At 56.4% G+C, this 20,647-nt stretch overlaps 1 protein-coding gene across 1 annotated transcript; it reads left to right on the forward strand.

Annotated features, from left to right (window-relative positions):
* The first annotated feature begins 672 nt into the window (after positions 1–672).
* ZNF335 (zinc finger protein 335) lies at positions 673–20,563 on the forward strand. The gene is made up of 27 exons (XM_004430319.3): positions 673–1,571; positions 2,868–3,108; positions 3,945–4,022; positions 4,270–4,575; positions 4,666–4,800; positions 5,711–5,857; positions 7,347–7,599; positions 7,684–7,861; positions 8,837–8,949; positions 9,806–9,824; positions 9,955–10,071; positions 10,145–10,221; positions 10,305–10,465; positions 11,242–11,474; positions 12,362–12,455; positions 12,595–12,689; positions 16,033–16,289; positions 17,254–17,365; positions 17,460–17,834; positions 18,639–18,781; positions 18,862–19,016; positions 19,154–19,257; positions 19,351–19,428; positions 19,642–19,725; positions 19,817–19,882; positions 19,966–20,047; positions 20,139–20,563. Exons 1-27 carry the CDS (start codon positions 1,371–1,373, stop codon positions 20,264–20,266), a joined length of 4,032 nt encoding a protein of 1,343 aa, XP_004430376.1. The 5' UTR covers positions 673–1,370; the 3' UTR covers positions 20,267–20,563.
* Positions 20,564–20,647: the final 84 nt, after the last annotated feature.

Below are 20,647 nucleotides of genomic sequence, written 5' to 3' on the forward strand. Positions count from 1 at the left end.
GAACTTGCCTCCCGAGTTCCCTTACTTGACGTGACCTTGGACCCGCCACTTCCCACCTCCCAGCCTCAGTTTCCCCATCTGTACAAGGATTATATGCTCCCCTCCTCCCAGGACACATCAAACCTAACCGGGAAGGGTTCGAAGAGAGCGTTTAGTAATCGATTAACAGCCAGGCGAAACCCATGACAATATTTATTTCTCTCCCCCGAACTCAAAGCCTCCCGGTCGCGGCGCGCTTCCCTGAGCTGTTCCGGGAGGGACGTGGCCAGGCCACTGGGAGCCACGCCCCCGGGCAGTGGGGCGGCCTTCGCCGCGCCCAACCCTTCGGCCCAGGGAAGGGACCCAACAGTGACGTCACGTAACCACTCCCCCGCGTAGCCCTCCGCCATGAGAGAAAGTAGTCCCCAACCTTTAGCGGACGCTGTCACCCATACTAGGCGACATATAAAATCCTAGACTCTCTCCGGACTCGGTTATGGTTTTAAGGCCTCGGAGCGACCTTCGGCACACTAGAAATCTGTCTTTCTCCGGGTTGGCGTAGGAAGTAGTTCCGGCCTACGGTGGGCCGATGGGTCCCTCCGCAGCGGGGGAAACAGGATGGCGACCTCGTCGATGCCGGAGTCGGAGAGGAACGCGGCTACGAAAGCGTCAGGTGAGCGTCGGGTAGAGTCAGGTCGCCCCCCTGCACACTGTCATGGAGTGGGGACACACTGCGGGGATACCTGGCGGCGAGGTCCCGGGCCGGCGGGGCTGTCCGAACAGGGCCCCGGGGTCCCAGGCCCTTTAGTCGCTCTCGCACTTGCCTGAGCGGAAACCGGCGCCGCCGCAAGATGGCGTCGGGCCTGGAGCGCAGGCAGCGCCGGGGACAGCCCCGAGTCGCCAGGCCCCGGGACCGTCGCTGTCAGCCCCCTCCGCATGGGAACCAGGGGAGGGGGGAGCGAGCCACTGACCCAGGGGGCCTGTGGGCTGTACCACCGACCCTGCACCCGGGGGGACTCGGGGGGCCGAAGGGCTGAACCACTGAGCCCGGACGGGGCCCATAGAGCGAACCACTCTGCGGGAATCACGGAAGGGAGGAGGAAAGGGTCGTACCGGCCATTGACCACCCTGCCGGGGATGGGAAAGGGCCCTAGACTGGGAGGCAAGGCTTCTCGGTCCCGTTTTCCCGCAGCTCCCTTTTCTGTGCACGAGAAAGCCCTGCCTTGTCGGAGACTTAGTGTTTGCATCTGCGAAATGGGCACACGGGTGCAGCTGGGTGGGCCGTGGTTTTCGGGGCCGGGGAGGTGGCCCACCTGTACCAGCCGCCGTCACTTCTCGCAGAGTGAAGGCCCCAGACCCCGCGCTCCCCTGTCTGGCGGCCCCCTGAGCCGATGGAGGAGAACGAGGTGGAGAGTAGTAGCGACGCGGCCCCTGGGCCTGGGCGGCCCGAGGAGCCCTCTGAGAGCGGCTTGGGTGTGGGCACCTCGGAAGCCGTGTCGGCCGACAGCAGCGACGCCGCGGCCGCCCCGGGGCCAGCGGAGGCCGACGACTCCGGCGTGGGGCAAAGCTCGGACCGCGGCAGGAGCTCTCTGGTATGGACAGTGCTGGCCGGCGTGGGTGGAGGCGGGGACCGCAGGCAGCAGTGCCTGGCAGCCAAGGGGAGGCAGCCAGCAAGGCTCGCTTATAACTAATATTTGTTTTTGGTTTGCTGTGAGCCAGGCACCATGCCAAGCCCCTAACATAGATTTTCTCATTTAAGCCTCATACTGTGTAAAGCACATACCACTGTTTTCCACATCTTACAGAAAAGGAAACCGATGCACAGAGCGCTGACAGAGCCAGGATTCAAATCTAGGCTGTGGTCTTACCCGCTGTCCACACTCTTTGAGATGCAGGTGTCCTGGTTCAATTCTTGGGTCTGCCTCTGATTCACTGGGAGACCACTCTGAGCCTCAGTCTTTCCGTCTGTAAAATGGAACAGGGATACCTGCTTCTGAGGGTCTCTGTTGTGCAGACATTCTCTTGGAAATGCTTTGTAAAACCATCTCCTCCTGGCTCTGATCTTGGACAAGCTACCCAACTTCTAGCTCTGTTTTCTCATCTGTAAAGTAGCAATGATAAATATACCTCATTAGGGTTTTTGTGAGGATTAAATGAATTAATATATGCAAAGCAATTAAAACAGTGCTCGGCACATAATAAGCACTAAGTATTAGCCATTAGCCTTGTTATTATCTGCAAGATAGTGATCATTTTCCAGATATCACATTATAGAGGTACACAACAATGGCCCCTACTTTGGGGTCCATGGGTTTCATTAATTCAGCAGAGATGGGTCTACCATGTGCCCTGCTTGTGCTGGACACTGGGGGTATAGCAGGGGACAAGACAGATGTGGTCCCAGCCCTTATGGAGGGTACAGTCAGACCTGGGAGATGTTACACTGCAGAGTAAATGGTGCTGTGATGGGGGACACAGGCGACTGCAGCACTGAGGACAGAGAGGTCCTAACTTGGGCACCAGGGTGAGCTTCCTAGAAGAGGTACCAGCTAAATGGCAGTGAGAAGACTGGGTAGGAGTTAGCTATGGTGCGATGCTGGGAGGCATTTCAGGCGGAGGGAATAGCTTATTCAAGAGCCCAGTGAAAATAGCTCTGCCTGGCCGTTGTGGGAGATGTGGGGCCCCTACCTGACCAAATCCAGGGATCCTGGGACTTAGGGGGCTCTGTGACTAAAGGGCTTCTCCCACTGGTCCTCACTGGGACTGAGGGTGTGAGTGACTCCACTCACCATGTCCTTGGGCCGAGGAGCTATGTCTAGCGGGTGGCAGCCTGCCCTGCCCCATCCTCGGCTCCTAAACTCCCGCCTTCCCTGTTTCCTGTACCCCAGGAGGAGGTATCTGAGAGCAGCTCAAGCACGGACCCCCTGCCCCATGGCTACCTCCCTGATTCATCTTCTGTGTCCCATGGGCCAGTGGCAGGGGTGACAGGCTGCCCCCGAGCCCTGGTACACTCCAGCGCACTCCCAGACCCCAACATGCTGGTGTCCGACTGCACGGCTTCTTCCTCGGACCTGGGTTCGGCCATCGACAAGATCATCGAGTCCACCATCGGGCCCGACCTCATCCAGAGTGAGTCAGGCAGAGGGTGGCAAGAGTCACCTCACAGGGGTTTCCCTGTGGAGTTCAGCAGAACCAGCTGTGCAAACTCAGGCAAATAACCTTACCACTCTGAATGTGTGCCATGAGAACACCAACCCCTGTCTCATAGTGGTAAATGACATGAGGCTTTAATGAGACAATGCAGTAAAGATCTTAGCATAGTGCCTGACGTGATAAGTACTCAATAAATACAGAAACAGTAATACCTGACTTGGTACTGGGGTCTGTTCTAAATACTTTGCATACGGTACCTCGTTAATCCTCCCAGTAACCCCAAAAGGTAGGTGCTGTTATTGTCCTCACAGTCTAGGTGAGAAATCTGAGGCACAGGGGATGTACAATAACTTAGCCACTGTCACCAGCAAGTGTTGGGCCATGGGCTCAGACGGTCTGACTCCCGAGCTCACGCTGTACCTTCTATTATTAATGATGCACATAAAGGCCATAACACCTGGAAAAGCCCTGGGATGATCTGGAAAGCCAACCCTAAGAAAGTGGTGTAGGAGCTGGGCCTTAACCTTGGGGAATTTAGAGAGGAAGGAAAGGGACTGTCCGGTTATAGTGATCAAAGGTGGGGCAGCGGGGGTGGCCATGGCATCTGTGTGACTGTGGGCTGGCTACTGGGCCCGTGTATCACACACACCAGACCTCCCAACAGCCTTGCCCTGGGTGGGTGTGAGGAGGGAGGTAACTGAGGCTCAGAGGGGCGACGAGGCTGGTTCAGTCACATGGGTGAGCCAGAATGAGTGTGGGCAATGACAGCTGTCATTGTCATCTGGGAATCCCCTCCCCACATCTCTGCCTAGGCTGCATCACCGTGACCAGTGCAGAGGATGGTGGGGCCGAGACCACACGGTACCTGATCCTGCAGGGAGCGGATGATGGTAAGACTGCAGGCGCTAGACCAGGGAGCCCTGCACTGGGCAGGGGAGTAGGCGAGCAGGCTCTGCCACAAACTTCCTGTGTGGTCTTGGCGGGCAGTCTACCGCTCTGGGCCTCAGTGTCCCCACTGTCCCTCTGATGGGGAGGTGGGTTCTAGGATCCCCTGGCCTGCCTGGCAGGGACAGCTGTAGCTCATGGCCACCCTCCTCCTGCACTTCCCTCCCCTCTGATTCCCTGACCCGCCTCCAGGTGCCCCCATGGCTTCACCAATGTGCAGTTCCACCCTGGCCCGCAGCCTGGCAGCCATCGAGGCCCTGGCTGACGGCCCCACGTCCACATCCACGTGCCTAGAGCCGCCTGAGGAGGCGCGGGGTGGGCCCAGCTCCCCAGCGCAGCTGCCCCCGGGTTCTGGTGCTGAGGAGCCAGACCTGCAGAGCCTGGAGGCCATGATGGAAGTGGTGGTGGTGCAGCAGTTCAAGTGCAAGATGTGCCAGTATCGGAGCAGCACCAAGGCCACGCTGTTGCGCCACATGCGGGAGCGGCACTTCCGCCCAGGTGCGTTGACAGCAGTCTGCCGGGCTGGGACTGCGCAGGTGCGGTGTGGCACTCAAAGCTAGACCTGGCAAGCTTGTCTTACCGCCCCAGCAGCAGCAGCAGCAGCTGGTAAGAAGGGACGTGTGCGGAAGTGGGGCACCTCGAGCAAGACCCAGGAGGAAGAGGGGCCAGAGGAGGAAGACGATGATGACATCATAGATGCCGGTGCCATTGATGATCTGGAGGGTAGGCCACTGTGGCTCCCAGGCCTGCCACCCCCACCCTGTCTACAGATACTGAGCTCCTCTGGCCTCCATGGAGAGCCAGGAAGAGGAACTGGCACAGACACAGCCACGGGTGCCTCCAGTATAAGACAGAGGAGTTGGGGCTCTGGGACCAGGACCTCTGTGTGCAGTTGGGCAGGCTGTGCACTGAAAAAGAGCACCACATCTAAGAGGGCTGCATTCACATTTGTCCAACAGAGGTAGAATGCAAGCCACAGATGCACTTTTCCCTTTTTTTGTAGCCGTATTTTAAAAAAAAAAGAAAAAGATGAAATTAAGTTTAATTGTATATTTTATTTATCCAGTATATCTAAAATGTTATTTCAATATACAATCATTATCAAAAATTATTAGTGGGTTATTTTACTTTATTTTTTATACCAATTTTTGGAAATCCAATGTGTATTTCCCATTAGTTATGTCTCAGTTTAGACTAGGCACATTTCAAGTGCTCAGATAGCCACATAGAACTAGTGGCTCCTGCACTGTCACTGACGCTGTGTCATAGACTGTATCTTGCATAGTCATAGAGTTTGTAGGCTTGAGTGTTTATTACAACTGTTTTCTAACAGTGGCTGTTAGTGTCTTGAGGAAGGGGTGCCTTTTACTGATTCATGTAAGGGTGCTATATGAGCTAATGGTAGGTGTCAGGAAAGGTGCAGAGAAAGGATTGCAGGGGCTTAGAGAGGGATGCTCACAGTCAGCCAGGGTGACATAAGGAGGGCTTTCTGGAGGAGGCATCACTGGTGGGCTTGAAGGAGGAGTAGGCAGGGATGGGGAAGTGGGCCTCTTCCCGGGGGAGCTGGGCAAGGTGTCAGGGCCGAAAGGGCGCGTCCAGCACTGATGCCCACCTTCTCTTGCTGTCCTCACAGAGGACAGCGACTACAATCCAGCCGAGGATGAGCCCCGGGGCCGGCAGCTGCGGCCCCAGCGCCCAACTCCCAGTACACCAAGACCCCGAAGGAGACCTGGTCGGCCCCGGAAGCTGCCTCGCCTAGAGACCTTGGATGTCCCAGATGGTGAGACTTGGTTGGAGGAGGGCCTGTGCACTGGGTTGGAACACTACAGGCTGGGGACAGGAAAGACCCAGTCGTGGGTGTGGGTGCCAGCTCTGCTGGCTACCACCTATGTGACCTGGAGCGTGTTACTTTGCCTCTTGACCCTTCTGTTCCCTTTTTATGAATGGAGGCAGTAGTAGCACCTGCCTTCTAGAATTGTTTTAAGGCTCAAATATACACAAAAAAGCATGGTGGCTTTTTTTGTACATGCAATTTGTGGGGATCGTTACATTTTTTTTTTTTTTTTTTTAAAGATTTTATTTATTTATTTTTCCCCTAAAGCCCCAGTACATAGTTGTCTGTCATAGCTGCACATCCTTCTAGTTGCTGTATGTGGGATGCGGCTTCAGCATGGCTGGAGGAGTGGTGCCTCGGTGCGCACCTGGGATCCAAACCCGGGCCGCCGGCAGCGGAGAGCACGCACTTAACCGCTAAGCCACGGGGCCGGCCCCCGATCGTTACATTTTTTACTTTCCTTTTTATTTTATTTTTTTGTGTGTGAGGAAGATCAGCCCTGTGCTAACATCTGCTAATCCTCCTCTTTTTTTGCTGAGGAAGACTGGCTCTGGGCTAACATCCATGCCCATCTTCCTCCACTTTATATGGGACGCCGCCACAGCATGGCTTGCCAAGCGGTGCATCGGTGCGCCCCCGGGATCCCAACCGGTGAACCTCGGGCCACCGCATCGGAGCACGTGTGCTTAACCGCTTGTGCCACCGGGTCGGCCCCTACTCTCCTTTTTAAAATAACTTTTTACTGAGCTATGTGTATAGAAAAGCACACCTATCCTAAGTGCACAGCTCGGTGAATTCTTACAAGGTGAACACACCTGTGTAACTTAGCACCCCTATCAAGACAGAATGTTACCAGCATTGTCTGGATCGTTTTTAGTTTTTAAAACGTTATATTGAAATACTATTGATGTTTTTGAATAGGTAAGACGTTCAGATTGTTCAGACTTGAAAAGGTCTGTGAGAGTGTAGAGTGCCATCTTCTCCCTCCAGCCACCCAGCCTCACTAGGGAAACCAACAGTAAAGTGCTACTGTTGCTCCTCAGGCCTTAGAATGTTCCCGCGAGGTCGCTAGAGCAGCGATTGTCATCTCCGTTTGGCAAATGGGGGAAATGAGACGCAGAGAGAGGAGTGGCTTTGCCTGAGGACACACAGCAAATCGGTGATGGAGCTGAGCCTAGGAGATGCCCAGCTCTGTCACTGCTGCTCCAGACTGTCATGTTTACGTCATTTAAGTCTGTGCTAACAGCATGTCAGCTGCAGGAGGGGTCGCGTCCACACTGCCCTCTAGCCACAGGCTGTCTGTCCGTGACCTGACGTGCCCATCAGTGGTGTGAGACAGTGTGTGGGGCGAGTATTTTGGTTGGCCTCTACACACTTGTCCACATCTGTCCTGGTGTGGCCATGGCTGACCTATGACCCGGCATGTCCGTGGCAGGTGTGGAAGGAGGGCCTCTGGTGAGCTCCCAGAGTGGACAGAGCCCTCCGGAGCCACAGGACCCCGAGGCGCCCAGCTCCTCAGGCCCAGGACGCCTGGTGGCCGTGGGCAAGGCCGACAGGGCCCCCGTGGACCCCGGTGTGAGCCAGTCAGATGCAGACAACGCGGCACCCTCCTGCCAGGACGAGCCCGACGCCCCACCCCGCCGCCGGGGCCGACCCTCCAGGCGCTTCCTAGGCAAGAAATACCGCAAGTACGTGGAGCAGAGAGATGCGGGTCAGGGAGGCAGCGGGGCGGCGCCAGCCCAGCCGCACCTCTGCCAACGCCCTCCTGGCAGGTATTACTACAAGTCGCCCAAGCCGCTTCTGAGGCCCTTCCTGTGCCGCGTCTGCGGCTCCCGCTTCCTGTCCCACGAGGACCTACGCTTCCACGTCAACTCCCACGAGGCGGGAGACCCCCAGCTCTTCAAGTGCCTGCAGTGCAGCTATCGCTCCCGCCGCTGGTCCTCGCTCAAGGTGCGGCGGCCAAGGAGGGCAGGGCGCCGGGCACGCGGGGGAGGCTGGGTGGGAGAAGCAGCAAAAGCAGACTGGTGGCAGCGAGAGGACGTGGAGTTCAGGGGGCAGTCCCGGGCACACGTCTGGGCTGCTGGTGCCCTGAAGGATCTCGACTGTGGGCCGCTGTGGGTGCTTTGGCAGGCCGTGCCCTGCACGGTGGCATCACTTCTCCGGGGGAGCTCTGCACTTTGTGGGCATCGTAGATTTGCTTGTTCGCCGCCACAGGCCGGCACAGGCGGTAAAACTGGTGTCATCTAGTATGTTAGAAAGTTTTCCAGCAGGTGGCAGTAACGTGTCTCAAGAAAGGGGCTCCTTTTTCTTGTTAACCTGGACATGCCATGAGGGCCTGCGGCAGCGCTGAGCCCTTCTGTCCAGTGCGCAGGCCTTGTAGGTGCGCTCATTTTGTCCTCACGCAGTCCAGGGAGGTCGTAGGTGTCCAGAGTCCTCTTTACTGACCCAGGACTGCAGCTTGGCTTGGCCAAAGTGAGGCAGCAACTTGGCCAACGTTGGGGGTGGGGGTCCCTCAAACACAGATGGCCAGAGCCCCTGTGCTTTCTGCACATAATGCTTTCTCCCTCAGACAGGGCCCTGTGACCTGGGAGTTGTTCTCTGGAACCCCGGAGTGGGTGTCCCAGAGTGCAGTGGGGAGGGCGTAGGCTGTGGAGCTGCGCTGCCGTTCACAAGGTCACTGTGGGACCTCGGCAAGTCACTTGACTCTGAGCCTCAGTTTCCTCCTCTGTCAAATGGTGGGCAGGACGGGGCCCTGCGCAGAGTGGGTGCTCTTGTTGGGAGAGTCCCCAGCCTTCCTGGGCTCCAACCCTTGCAGCCCTCCCTCGTTCTGTGAGTCTGCTCCCGCGGCAGCTCTAAGGCTGGGGCGCAGGCGGGGCGGGAGGCGAGGCCGAGCCCCAGCCCACTGCCCTCCTGCCTCTCTCCCAGGAGCACATGTTCAACCACGTGGGCAGCAAGCCCTACAAGTGTGATGAATGCAGCTACACCAGCGTCTACCGGAAGGACGTCATCCGGCACGCGGCCGTGCACAGGCGGGACCGGTCTGTGGGCGTGGGAGGAGCGGGGTGGGGAAGTGGAGGCCCGGGGTGACCATGGTTCCCATCTACCCAGCACCTGCGCTGGGCCAGCCCCATTCGCAGCACGTATTCATCCCAGGTCACTTGGCTCAGAACAGGCCAGTAGCGGGCCTTGAGGTCCCTCTTCAGTCTCTTTCCTGCTGTGAGCTTTGTAAAATAGGGACAGTCGTTGTTGAGGGGATTAAAGGAAATTGTGTACCTAAAGGGGCTCAGTAAATGATCTGAAGAGCTTCCAGACTCCATCTCTCCCCACGCCAGGAGAGCAGTCTTAGGACAAGTGGGTGGAGAAACAGAAATCCTTGGGGCCTAGTGATTGCTCAGTGAATGTGATTAGATCTGTAGCTTCAGGAAGGAGTTAGCGTGACAGGGGTGCTGTGTGAGCAGAGGCTGGATACGGGATCCACGAGGACAGTTACTCTCAAACTGTGTTTGTGGGAAAGCCAAGATGGTCATAGGTTTTCTTAAAAAAAAGAAAGGGAAGAGTTCTGTGTCCACATAAGATTAGGGACACCAGGTTGAACACTGGGTTCAACAGCTCTCTTCCCTGCAGGACTTCTCAGAGCCTTTAAAATGCAAATGTATTTTGTGACTGAGAGAGAGAAAGAATGTACCATTCCCAGACATCGTTGAGTGCAGAACTTATTTACAGCAGCCTCTTGGCATTTTCCCCAGCGAACTCCAGTTGGGGAAATACCGTTCTAAGAGAAAGGGGCTTGGGTAGGGAGTAGGGACACTCAGCGCTGAGCCTTGGTCTGGTTGCGAGAGGATCTGGGGGTCCTTGGGGAAGCAATGGTGTAACCCCTGTGCCTTTCTCTCCCAGGAAGAAAAGGCCAGATCCGGTGAGTCTGGGGCCCAGGCTGGGGAGGGAGCCTGCTTGAGGGCTGCTTGGGGGTGTTGAGGTGGGAGGTGAGGTCTCGCCCTCCCCCTTCCCCTTTTCTCTCCATCCTGCCCATTCGTGTCCCTCCCCAGGCCCCGAAGCTGAGCTCCTTCCCCTGCCCTGTGTGTGGCCGTGTCTACCCTATGCAGAAGAGACTCACGCAGCACATGAAGACACACAGCACTGAGAAGCCCCACATGTGTGACAAGGTGGGTGGGGCCAAGGGCGGGGGTGAGGGGCCTCCCTGGGTGATCCCCATCTAACTCACCCGACCCCTCCCAGTGTGGAAAGTCCTTTAAGAAGCGCTACACCTTCAAGATGCACCTGCTCACGCACATCCAGGCCGTCGCCAACCGCAGGTATATCCCTGAGGAGGCCCCCGCGACTGGGGCACCCCCAGCCCACCCAGCCGCTGAGCTTCCCTCCCTCTGGTCACCTCCAGGTTCAAGTGTGAGTTTTGTGAGTTTGTTTGTGAGGACAAGAAGGCGCTGCTGAACCACCAGCTATCCCACGTCAGTGACAAGCCCTTCAAGTGCAGCTTTTGCCCCTATCGCACCTTCCGTGAGGACTTCCTGCTGTCCCATGTGGCCGTCAAGCACACAGGTCAGGCCAGCCTGACCCCCCGCCCCCATGCCCCCGGTCGGAGGCCCGGCTCCTTTCTGTTCCTCCCCCCGGCAGCCCCAGCTGTGGGAGCATCTGGAGCCTTTCAGTTGTCCGGGAATCCCTCTGGGGCTGTTCACCCTCCAGCCTCAGCTCAGATTCCAGCTCCTCTGCAGGTGGCCCTGGGCTTCCCTTGCCCTCTCTGAGCCTTCTCTAGCCGTGAAGTGGGGGAGTCAGAAAGCCCTACCTTGTGGTTGTTACATGAGTGAGTCCCGTTAGTTCCCGGAGCCCTGTCTGTGCGGGGCGCTGGGACTGGACGCGGCGCTTGGATAGCCCCGCCCTCGGCCGATGAAGCGGCAGGGGCAGCGACATGTGCAGCGACATGTGCTTGGCCCACGGAAGGCCTCAAACAGACGTTGGTTCTCTCTCTTCCTTGGGGCCCAGCCCTCTGATCGGCACACTAGGGAAGATTAGAGAAAGGGAGCCCAGGGCGCCCTTAGCCCGGTTCCTGTCTGCCTGGGGGGAGATGAGTCATAAGAGGAGTGTGTGGTCGTGTGACCTTGGAAACAGGTGCTCACAGGAAGGCTGTGGGTGCGGAGGGCCGACCTGCTTCATTTCTGCCCCGGCCCAGCGGAAGGGACACCAGCACGCATTTGCCTGAGCCTGGGAATGACTCCCTGGGGGCGAGTCAGTGCAGAGGTCCTTGGGGTGGCGGAAGGCTTCCTGGAGGGGGCGGGCGAGGGGTGGGTAGGTGCAAGCGTCCGCTCGTGTGCCTGCAGGGGCCAAGCCCTTTGCCTGCGAGTACTGCCACTTCAGCACGCGGCACAAGAAGAATCTGCGCCTGCACGTGCGGTGCCGACACGCCAGCAGCTTCGAGGAGTGGGGGCGGCGCCACCCCGAGGAGCCCCCTTCCCGCCGCCGCCCCTTCTTCTCAACGCAGCAGATCGAGGAGCTGAAGCAGCAGCACAGTGCCGCCCCCGGACCACCCCCCAGCTCCGCAGGACCTCCCGAGGTGAGCTCAGCTAAGCAGGCAGCAGACAGCAGGGGCTGGGGAGCACCGGCCGGGGTGGCAGTGTGGCGTCACCTCTCAGCCCAAGCGTCCTCATTTGCACGTTAGGGACAGTAGAATGACCCTCGCCTTTCTGGATTGTGGTAAAGAGCAGCTGAGGTCACAGATATGCCAGCCCTAAGCACAGAGTAGGGTGGCTCTCCAGTGCCAGTGATGGAGAATGGAAATATCAGTAGCTTAATTGTGATAATAGTTTATTATTTTCTCATATGAAAGAAGTCCAAAGGTCAGCGGTCCAGGGTTTGTGTAGTGGCTCCATGTCAGTCATCGGGGACCAAGCTCTCTCAGTTATTTTTTCCCAGCCATCCTAGGCATATGACTTCCATCTTTGTGGTTGCCTCATGGTCTAGTGTAGCTGCAGGAGCTCCAGCCTTTCTAGCCACATCCCAGGCAAGAAGCTGGGAGAAGGGTAAAAAGGATGCCTGCCATCTATCCATCTCTCTTCCTCGATAACTTTACCAGAAGTTCCTGCTTAGCCACATGGCCACACTTTACCTAGCTACAAGGGAGGCTAAGAAATACAGTCTTGTAGCTGAGTACATTGCCTCCCCCCACCCACCCCGAAAGATGGACCGCTGCTCTGGAGTCAGCCAGTCTTGTGTTCAGGTCCCAGTCCTGCTACTCACTAGCTGTGGGATCTCAGGCCAGGTAGTTCACCTCGAGCCTCAATCAGTTCCTTTGTGGCTTTGAGCTGGAAAATACCTTGAAAAGTGGTTGTGAAGATGAAACGAGCCAACAGATGTAAAGTGCCTGACACATAGGACGTGCTTGGTAAATGGCACTTGAAGCTGAGCAGCCCCCTCAGGCATGGCCATATCCCCATGCCACAGATGCCCCCAGAGGCAGCACCTTTCCAGTCACCTGAACCCCCCTCACTGCTCTGTTCTGACACGCTGGGTGGCGCCACCATCATCTACCAGCAAGGTGAGCTCCGAGGGACTGTGGGAGCCCGGGGCGCTGGGCAGGGTCAGGACTCATGCCGGTGGGGGCTGAAGGATGGGGAGGGTGGCGTTGCTTGCCAGTTTTCCAGCCCTTCCTAAGGCTCAGGTCCCACCCGACCCAGGAGCTGAGGAGTCAACTGCGATGGCCACGCAGACAGCCTTGGATCTGCTGCTGAACATGAGCGCTCAGCGGGAGCTGGGGGGCACAGCCCTGCAGGTGAGCCACCTGGGGACCTCCTCCCCTGCCCAGTGACCTTAGGTGCCCAGCTCTGCACTGGACACTGGGAGTAGAGGAAAGCGATGAATCAGACATGCCCTGCCCTCAGGGAGCTCCCAGTTTGGGGGGGGGGCCGGTGCAGATCCACTGAAATCCAGGGGGCAGACGCAGAGGAGGGGGACCAGCTGTGCCAAGGAGGTCAGAGGATCTCTCACTGCACTCTCCAGGGTCGCCAGAGATCTCTGCCATGCTGAGTGGTATGCAACGCCTCCGTGGCTTCTGGGGCCCTGTTCTCAGTTGGTTTTCCTCTAGCTCTGTGGCCATCCTGTGCCTGTGGATCTGAACTAGCTTCCTATCTAGCCTAGTGCCCTCATTCCATGACACTTCCTCCAGCCTGAAGACTGCCAGGCTTTCTCCAGCTCAGGCGTCTCTCTCCTTCCATGCCCCTCAAGCCCAACACACCCTCCCCTGAGTTCATCATCTTTACTGCTCCTCCTCCACCCAGCCACCTGGGGTCACCGTCAAACCTCCCTCCCCCTCCCCCTGCGCATCCCTGCGCTTCTCCAAGGCAGGGAGAAGCTTGTGAGCGCCTCCTGTCTCCCAGCCTCTTGAAAAGGTGTGTGTGTTTGAGATCATAAATTCCAAGAACTTGGAGCAGTAACATGCTGCTGGGGGCTGGGGACAGAGAAAACTCCATGGGGGAGGGAGCCTGGGATTGCACCTGGAAGTCTTCATCGTATTTAGTTTGTGGCATTTGGGGTTGTATGGAAGTTTTAGTTTTTTTTCTTTTCTTCTTTTTTGTGAGGAAGATTAGCCCTGAGCTAACATCCATGCCAATCCTCCTTTTTTTGCTGAGGAAGACCGGCCCTGTGCTAACATCTGTTGCTAGTCCTCGTCCTTTTCTTCTCCCTTTTTTTCCCCAAAGCCCCAGTAGATAGTTGTATGTCATAGTTGCACATCCTTCTAGTTGCTGTATGTGGGACGCAGCCTCAGCATGGCGGAAGAAGCGGTGCGTCGGTGCCCGCCCGGGATCCGAACCCGAGCCGCCAGCAGCGGAGCGCGCGCACTTAACCGCTAAGCCACGGGGCCGGCCCCTACATTTTTAGTTAAATGTACCATTGTTTGTAGTTTTTGCCTTTGGTATCATCCCTAGAAAGGCCTCCTTCACCCCAAGGTTATATAAACATTCATTTGTATTTTCTTCTTTTTTACACTTAAATCTTTACTTCACCTGGAATTTATTTTTGGCGTGTGGAGAATGGTATGGGGATTAAGTTTATTTTTTTTCCAAAAGTTGTCCAGCGCAGTATATTGAATAATCTTCCCCAGTGGTTCGAAAGGTCCCCTCGTTCATGTACTGGGTTCCCACATGTGTAGGAGTCTGTTTGTAGACAAGTTCTATTCTATTGATCTGTCTGCTGTTTTCATACCAGTATCATGCATTTTGGGGTTTTTTTTTCCTGATTACAAAAACATATGCTTGTGGGGCCGGCCCTGTGGCGTAGCAGTTAAGTGCGTGCGCTCTGCTGCTGGCGGCCTGGGTTCAGATCCCGGGCGCGCACCGATGCACCACTGGTCAAGCCGTGCTGTGGCAGCGTCCCATATAAAGTGGAGGAGGATGGGCACAGATGTTAGCCCAGGGCCAGTCTTCCTCAGCAAAAAAGGGGAGGATTGGCATCAGATGTTAGCTCAGGGCCTCACCAAAAAAAAAAAAAAAAAACTTATAAAAAATCAAAATGAACATTAAGAAATGTTCTATACAGAAAGTGAAAGTAACATTCCTCCCCTCCTTCAGATAACCACCGTTAACAGATTAGTAGCGTTTCTCCAGTTCTGTCCATGTGCACACTAACACAGAGACCTTTTGTTCCTTAAAAAGTAGGATCTTACTATTCATGCTCATTGACAGCCTACCTTTTCTTCACTCAGCAGTGAGCCAGGGCCTGGCCAGCACAGACCGACCTCCTCCCCCTTAGTATCTCTGTACCACATCTCCACTTCATTCCTTCATGTAGATGTTCTCAAGTTTATTTAATCAGTCCTTTATGCATTGGGTTGTTTCCAGTTTTTAATTAAGGCAGTGCTTCCATCCACATATATTTTCAGGTGCTCATAAACATTTTTTTAGTTAAAAAAAATGCCTCCTGGAAGTAGAATTGGTGGATCCGAAGGTATGAAGCCAAGCCTCATAAAAAGATATGTCAATTTGGGCCGGCCCTGTGGCTTGGTGGTTAAGTGCGCGCGCTGCGATGCTGGCAGCCCGGGTTCGGATCCCGGGTGCGCATTGAGGCACCACTTCTCTGTCCATCCTGGGGCCGAGTCCCACATACAGCAACTAGAAGGGTGTGCAGCTATGACATACAACTATCTACTGGGGCTTTGGGGGCAAAAAATAAAATAAAATCTTTAAAAAAAAAAAAAAAAAGATATGTCAATTTATATGACCACCACTGGAGTATATTTCCCTACACTCTTGCCAACACTGGTGTCATTTGTCTTTATAAATCTCTTCCATGTGACAGAGCATATTTCATGGTCTTAATTTATAATTTTGTGATCACATATGAGATTGAGCTTCTTGCTGTATGTTCCTAGACCATTTGGTTTCTTCTCTGACTTACCTCTGTGTGTTCTGTATTTATTTTTCTGTTATTAATATTGCTTTGCGAGAGCTCTTTGTATATGAGGGATGTCCACCTTTCATTTCATATGAATTGTTAACATACCCACCCCATTTCTTTGTTTTCTGATTTCATTTTATGGTTTGTTTCGCTGTCGGTTTTAGCATCTTTTTCTCTTATGATTAGAAATATCTTCCCACCCCAGGATTATAAAAATACTTATCCACATTTTCTGTTAATATGTTTAGAGTTTCATTTATTACATTTCCGTCTTTAATCCACTTGAAGCAGACTTGGGACTGAAGTGTGAGGTCAAGCTCTGACTTGTTTTTCTTAAACGGTTTGCCACTTGTCCCTCTACCCCAAGATTTCTCAGCCTTGGTGCTTTGGGCCAGATGATTCTCTGCTGTGGGGCTGTCCTGTGCATTGTGGGATGTTTAGCAGCATCCTGCCCTCTACCCCCTGGATGCCAGTAGCACCCCACCCCCAACGGTAACAACCAGAAAATGTTGCCAGACATTGCCCAATGCCCCTGGGGGCCAGTATCACTCTACCCTATTCTTGTGTGGTCTATTTAGAGTGCATCTTAGAAAGAACACACAATTAGGGTTGTGCAAACGAGCGTGGCTGAGCTGTGAGGCCCTGAGGTAGAGAAGGGCCTTAAACCCCAGCTCCTCCGCAACAGACCCTGCTCGTAACGCCCCCTGGTGCTGTTGTTGCAGGTGGCCGTGGTGAAGTCGGAGGATGTGGAAGCACAGTTAGCCTCCCCTGCTGGGCAGCCCTCCTCAGCAGGTGCTCCACAAGTGGTCACCCTCCACGTGGCAGAGCCAGGGGGCGATGTGGCAGCCGAAAGCCAGCTGGGCCCCCCTGACCTACGGCAGATCACTCTGGCACCCGGTCCATTTGGTGGGGCTGGCTACAGTGTCATCACGGCACCCCCTGTGGAGGAGGGGACATCAGCTCCTGGCACACCTTACAGGTGAGACCTGCCGCCTGCAAGGCCCCCTTCAGCCGTTTGTAGGCGTGCTGGGAGTCAGATGAGGACCTTGCCCACCAGAGCCTAGTTGGCAGGAGGCAAAATCCTAATACATGTGAAGTGATGAGGCCGTAGGGAAGTCGTAGCCTTCTTAGGAGGTCAGGAGCTACTCTTTTTTGGCCACTTAGATGTTCCAGGCACTTGATGTTCATGAACTCACCTAAACCATTCCTGTGAGATCCACATTTCCCTCATTTTACAAATGAGGCAGTAGGCCTGGGAGATTTAGTAACTTGCCTGAGGTCAGACGTGCAATAGGCGAGAATTTGAACCCTGGTCCCTTTGGTTTCCAAAGCCCATGTGCTATTTGTTCTGGATGATCCCTGAGGGGTTTCCAGCTCTGACCTTCGGATGAGCTCAGGCTCCTTGCCGGCATTGGAGGCCCGGCAGCTCCACTTCGCTTCCTCTGCACTGACCGAGTTTGGGGCAGAAATGTTTACATTGTGTATGTTTACTGAGCCCCTGCGCCATCTGAGGAAGCCCTGAATCCAGGTGTTGAGCTGGGATGGGAGTCAGGATCCCTGGGCCAGCACCCAGACAGCCCAGTCTCTCAGCATCTGCCCTCTCCTCTTGGGCTGCGGGTGCTTGTCAGCCCTGTCTCCCCCACTGGTCCTCTCCTCCTGCCCCACTTGGCCAGACCTGGGCTGGACCCCTGGTGCCCTTCACCTCACCGCCCCCCTCCCCCATCCCCATCAAGGGGGCAGGGATTAACACATGTGAGCAAGATGATACGCTGGACACATGGTCCCCACTTACAGAAGAGAGAGTGGAAGTTCAGCTGATAAAGGGCGGGTCCACTTGTGGCAGTCACCTCTCAGTTGATGACTTTCTTGGGGAAGGGGACTGTTGTGGCCCTCCATACCCTCCCAGAGCCCTACCTCACCCTTCTCCTCCTCTCTGCCCACAGCGAGGAGCCCCCAGGGGAGGCAGCCCAAGCAGTGGTTGTGAGCGACTCCCTGAAAGAAGGTGGCACCCACTACATCATGGCAGCTGATGGGACCCAGCTGCACCACATTGAAGTGAGACTTAGGGTAGTGAGCCCCTACCCCTTTTCCCTGCTTTCCTTCTCTTCCTCCTCAGTACCTCATGCTCCTCGATCCCATCTCTCCACAGCTGACTGCAGATGGCTCCATCTCCTTCCCAAGTCCAGAAACCCTGGCCTCCGGAGCCAAGTGGCCCCTGCTGCAGTGTGGGGGGCTGCCCAGAGACGGCCCTGAGCTTCCATCTCCAGCAAGGACCCACCGGCTGGGGGACCCCCGGGGCTCTGCCTCCCCACCTCCTACAGCTAGCAAAGCCCTGGGCCTGGTAGTGTCCCCCTCGCCACCTTCTGCAGCCACTGCATTGTCCAAGAAGTTTTCCTGCAAGATCTGCGCCGAGGCCTTCCCCGGCCGAGCTGAGATGGAGAGCCACAAACGGGCCCACGCCGGGCCTACTGCCTTCAAGTGCCCCGACTGCCCCTTCAGCGCTCGCCAGTGGCCTGAAGTCCGGGTAGGTGTTGCCCCTGTGCTTCTGCTGACACTCATTTGTGCAACGAACCTTGACTGAGTACTCCTCGAGCCAGGCCCTCTCCCCACTCTAGGGTCAGAGATGACTCAGCAAGGCCCCAGCTCTCAGGGAGCTCAGTCTGGTGGGGAGGCAAACCAGACGATGTGACTAACACCCAACAGTGTCCCCAGAGTGGGCAGAGCACAGACAGGGAACAGGTCACGTGGACATAGAGTACTGGGGGAGACGTCACAGAGGAGGTGATGGCTGAGCTGGGCCTGCAGGAGCAGACACAGGTGTGGCAGCGTGAGGCCTGCTCGGGGAAATCCTGGTGGTCTAGAACATGAGGGCACAGTTCAAGGGAGGCAGGGAGATAGTGTAGAGAAGGCGAGGGAGGTTGGTTCTGGGGCAGGTTCACATAGTTTTGGGGGGCTCCCTCCGTTCACCCGAGGATTACCAGTTTTCAGATCCGACCACGCGCTGAATCCTCACAGCAGCTCAGTGAGGGGAGCAGGGCCCAGAACCTTAGAAAGTCAGGGCTGGAAGAGACCTTCAGAGGTCCCCTCATCTGAACCTGTAAGTTGCATGGGGTAAACTGAGTCTGAGCAAGGACAGGATTTTCCAAGTGACTTAATGACAGAGCCTGTGGCTATCTGTCCCTCTCAGCACCAGATCTTGGTCTGGTCTGTACTTTTTACCAGCTCCTCCCAGATGTACTTCACCTGAGAACAGGTTCCCTGACAGCTGTGTCTGTGGGGAGCCGTCTGTCCTGACCCAGCGGTGCCCCCGGCTCTGCTCCTCCTGCAGGCCCACATGGCCCAGCACTCGAGCCTGCGGCCCCACCAGTGCAGCCAGTGTAGCTTCGCCTCCAAGAACAAGAAAGATCTGCGGCGGCACATGCTGACCCACACCAATGAGAAGCCTTTCGCATGCCACCTCTGCGGGCAGCGGTGAGGCAGGGTACCGGGGGGCAGGGGCTGCTGGGCATGCATGGTGGGGCCCCCCCTGAGCCTTCTTCCCTCCCCCTCAGTTTCAACCGGAATGGGCACCTCAAGTTCCATATCCAGCGGCTGCACAGTCCTGAAGGCACAAAGGCAGGGAGCCCTACTGCCCGGGCCCCAGCCCGGACTCCCACCCAAACCATTATCCTGAATAGTGATGACGAGACACTGGCCACACTGCACAGTGAGCTGCCCCTGGGGCCCCAGGGTGGACCAGGGACTTGAGCCACTGCCTCAGAGAGCACCCCTTGGCCAGGGTTGGGGCCAGGGCATTTCAGGTTTCCCTGCAGCCCAAGTGAGCATCCTCCCCTCTCTGCCCAGCCGCACTCCAGTCCAATCACGGGGTCCTGGGCCCTGAGCGGCTACAGCAAGCACTGGGCCAGGAACACATCATCGTGGCCCAGGAGCAAACAGTGACCAATCAGGTGAGAGCCTGGGTTGGGGGCCTTGCTGGCAGGTCACAGGCAGGGGTGGGGGCACACAGAGCACTGAGGCTAAAACTAGCTTGGCCCTGGCAGGAGGAAGCCACCTACATCCAAGAGATCACCACAGCAGACGGCCAGACAGTACAGCATCTAGTGACCTCTGACAACCAGGTGAGCTGCTGCCAACCACCTCGGCCACAAGTGCCCCCTTCCCCTCAAGGCCCACTTCGGGGAGGAAAAGTACTTTACAAACCACCCCTCCCAAGGGCCGTGCTTGCAACTGCCATTGTTGATGGGGGTGTCCCTGGCCACCTGCTCTGCCTTTCTCGCTGAGCTCCTGGTGAGCGGGGCCCCAGCACCTGCCTCCTCACTACCCTTCTTCAGGTACAGTACATAATCTCCCAGGACGGCGTCCAGCACCTGCTCCCCCAGGAATATGTCGTGGTCCCAGAGGGCCATCACATCCAGGTAGGCCAGGCCTGGGGCAAGGGTGGCGAGTGAGGGGAGGGACATACGGCCTCCTTCTGGGATCATCAGCTTGCTGGCTTCCTCTCTCCAGGTACAAGAGGGCCAGATCACACACATCCAGTATGAACAAGGAGCCCCGTTCCTTCAGGAGTCTCAGGTGGGGTCCTTGGGGGACCAGGTAAAGAGGGGGCATGGGCAGGACTCCTCTAAGGCCACATCTCATTGGCTTCTTCCTTCCAGATCCAGTATGTGCCTGTGTCCCCAGGCCAGCAGCTGGTCACACAGGCCCAGCTTGAGGCTGCAGCACACTCGGCTGTCACAGGTATGGGGCTGGACCCTGAGGACCAGGGGGGGCCTGGGGCCCAGGCCTAGCTCCTGGGGCCTCAGGCTCACCATCCTTCCCGCCCCGGCAGCGGTGGCTGATGCTGCCATGGCCCAAGCCCAGGGCCTGTTTGGCACAGAGGAGGCAGTGCCTGAACACATCCAGCAGCTGCAACACCAGGGCATCGAGTACGACGTCATCACTCTGGCTGATGACTGAGCCCCAAGAGCGCAACGCAGACCGTGGATATTGGGGCCAGCCCTGCTGGGGGTGGGAGGGACCCCTCGGGACTCACCTCCCTGCTCCACCTAGGGTTTCCAGATACTGGGCAGCCAGCATCCTGTCACTCCAGGGGAGCCGGACCTGTGCTGCTGGGGTTAGGGGACAGCTATGGGCCCCAGCCAGGACCTGCTGGGTGCCCCAGCCTGCAGGCAGGCTTTGGGAGAGAAATTTATTTTTGTTTGGATGGACCCACTGGCCCCTCAGTCTCAATAAAGGGACCAGAGTCCAGCCCTGGCCAGCTCACTTTGTCCACTTGCTGCTACAGAATCATGCAAAGCCTTAGGAAGCAGACGGAAGGAGGAGCCTGTTACACCCACA

This window comes from Ceratotherium simum, chromosome 21 (genome assembly GCF_057802395.1).
Source record: "Ceratotherium simum simum isolate JZ-2026a chromosome 21, ASM5780239v1, whole genome shotgun sequence".
Classification (NCBI taxonomy): Eukaryota; Metazoa; Chordata; class Mammalia; order Perissodactyla; family Rhinocerotidae; genus Ceratotherium; species Ceratotherium simum.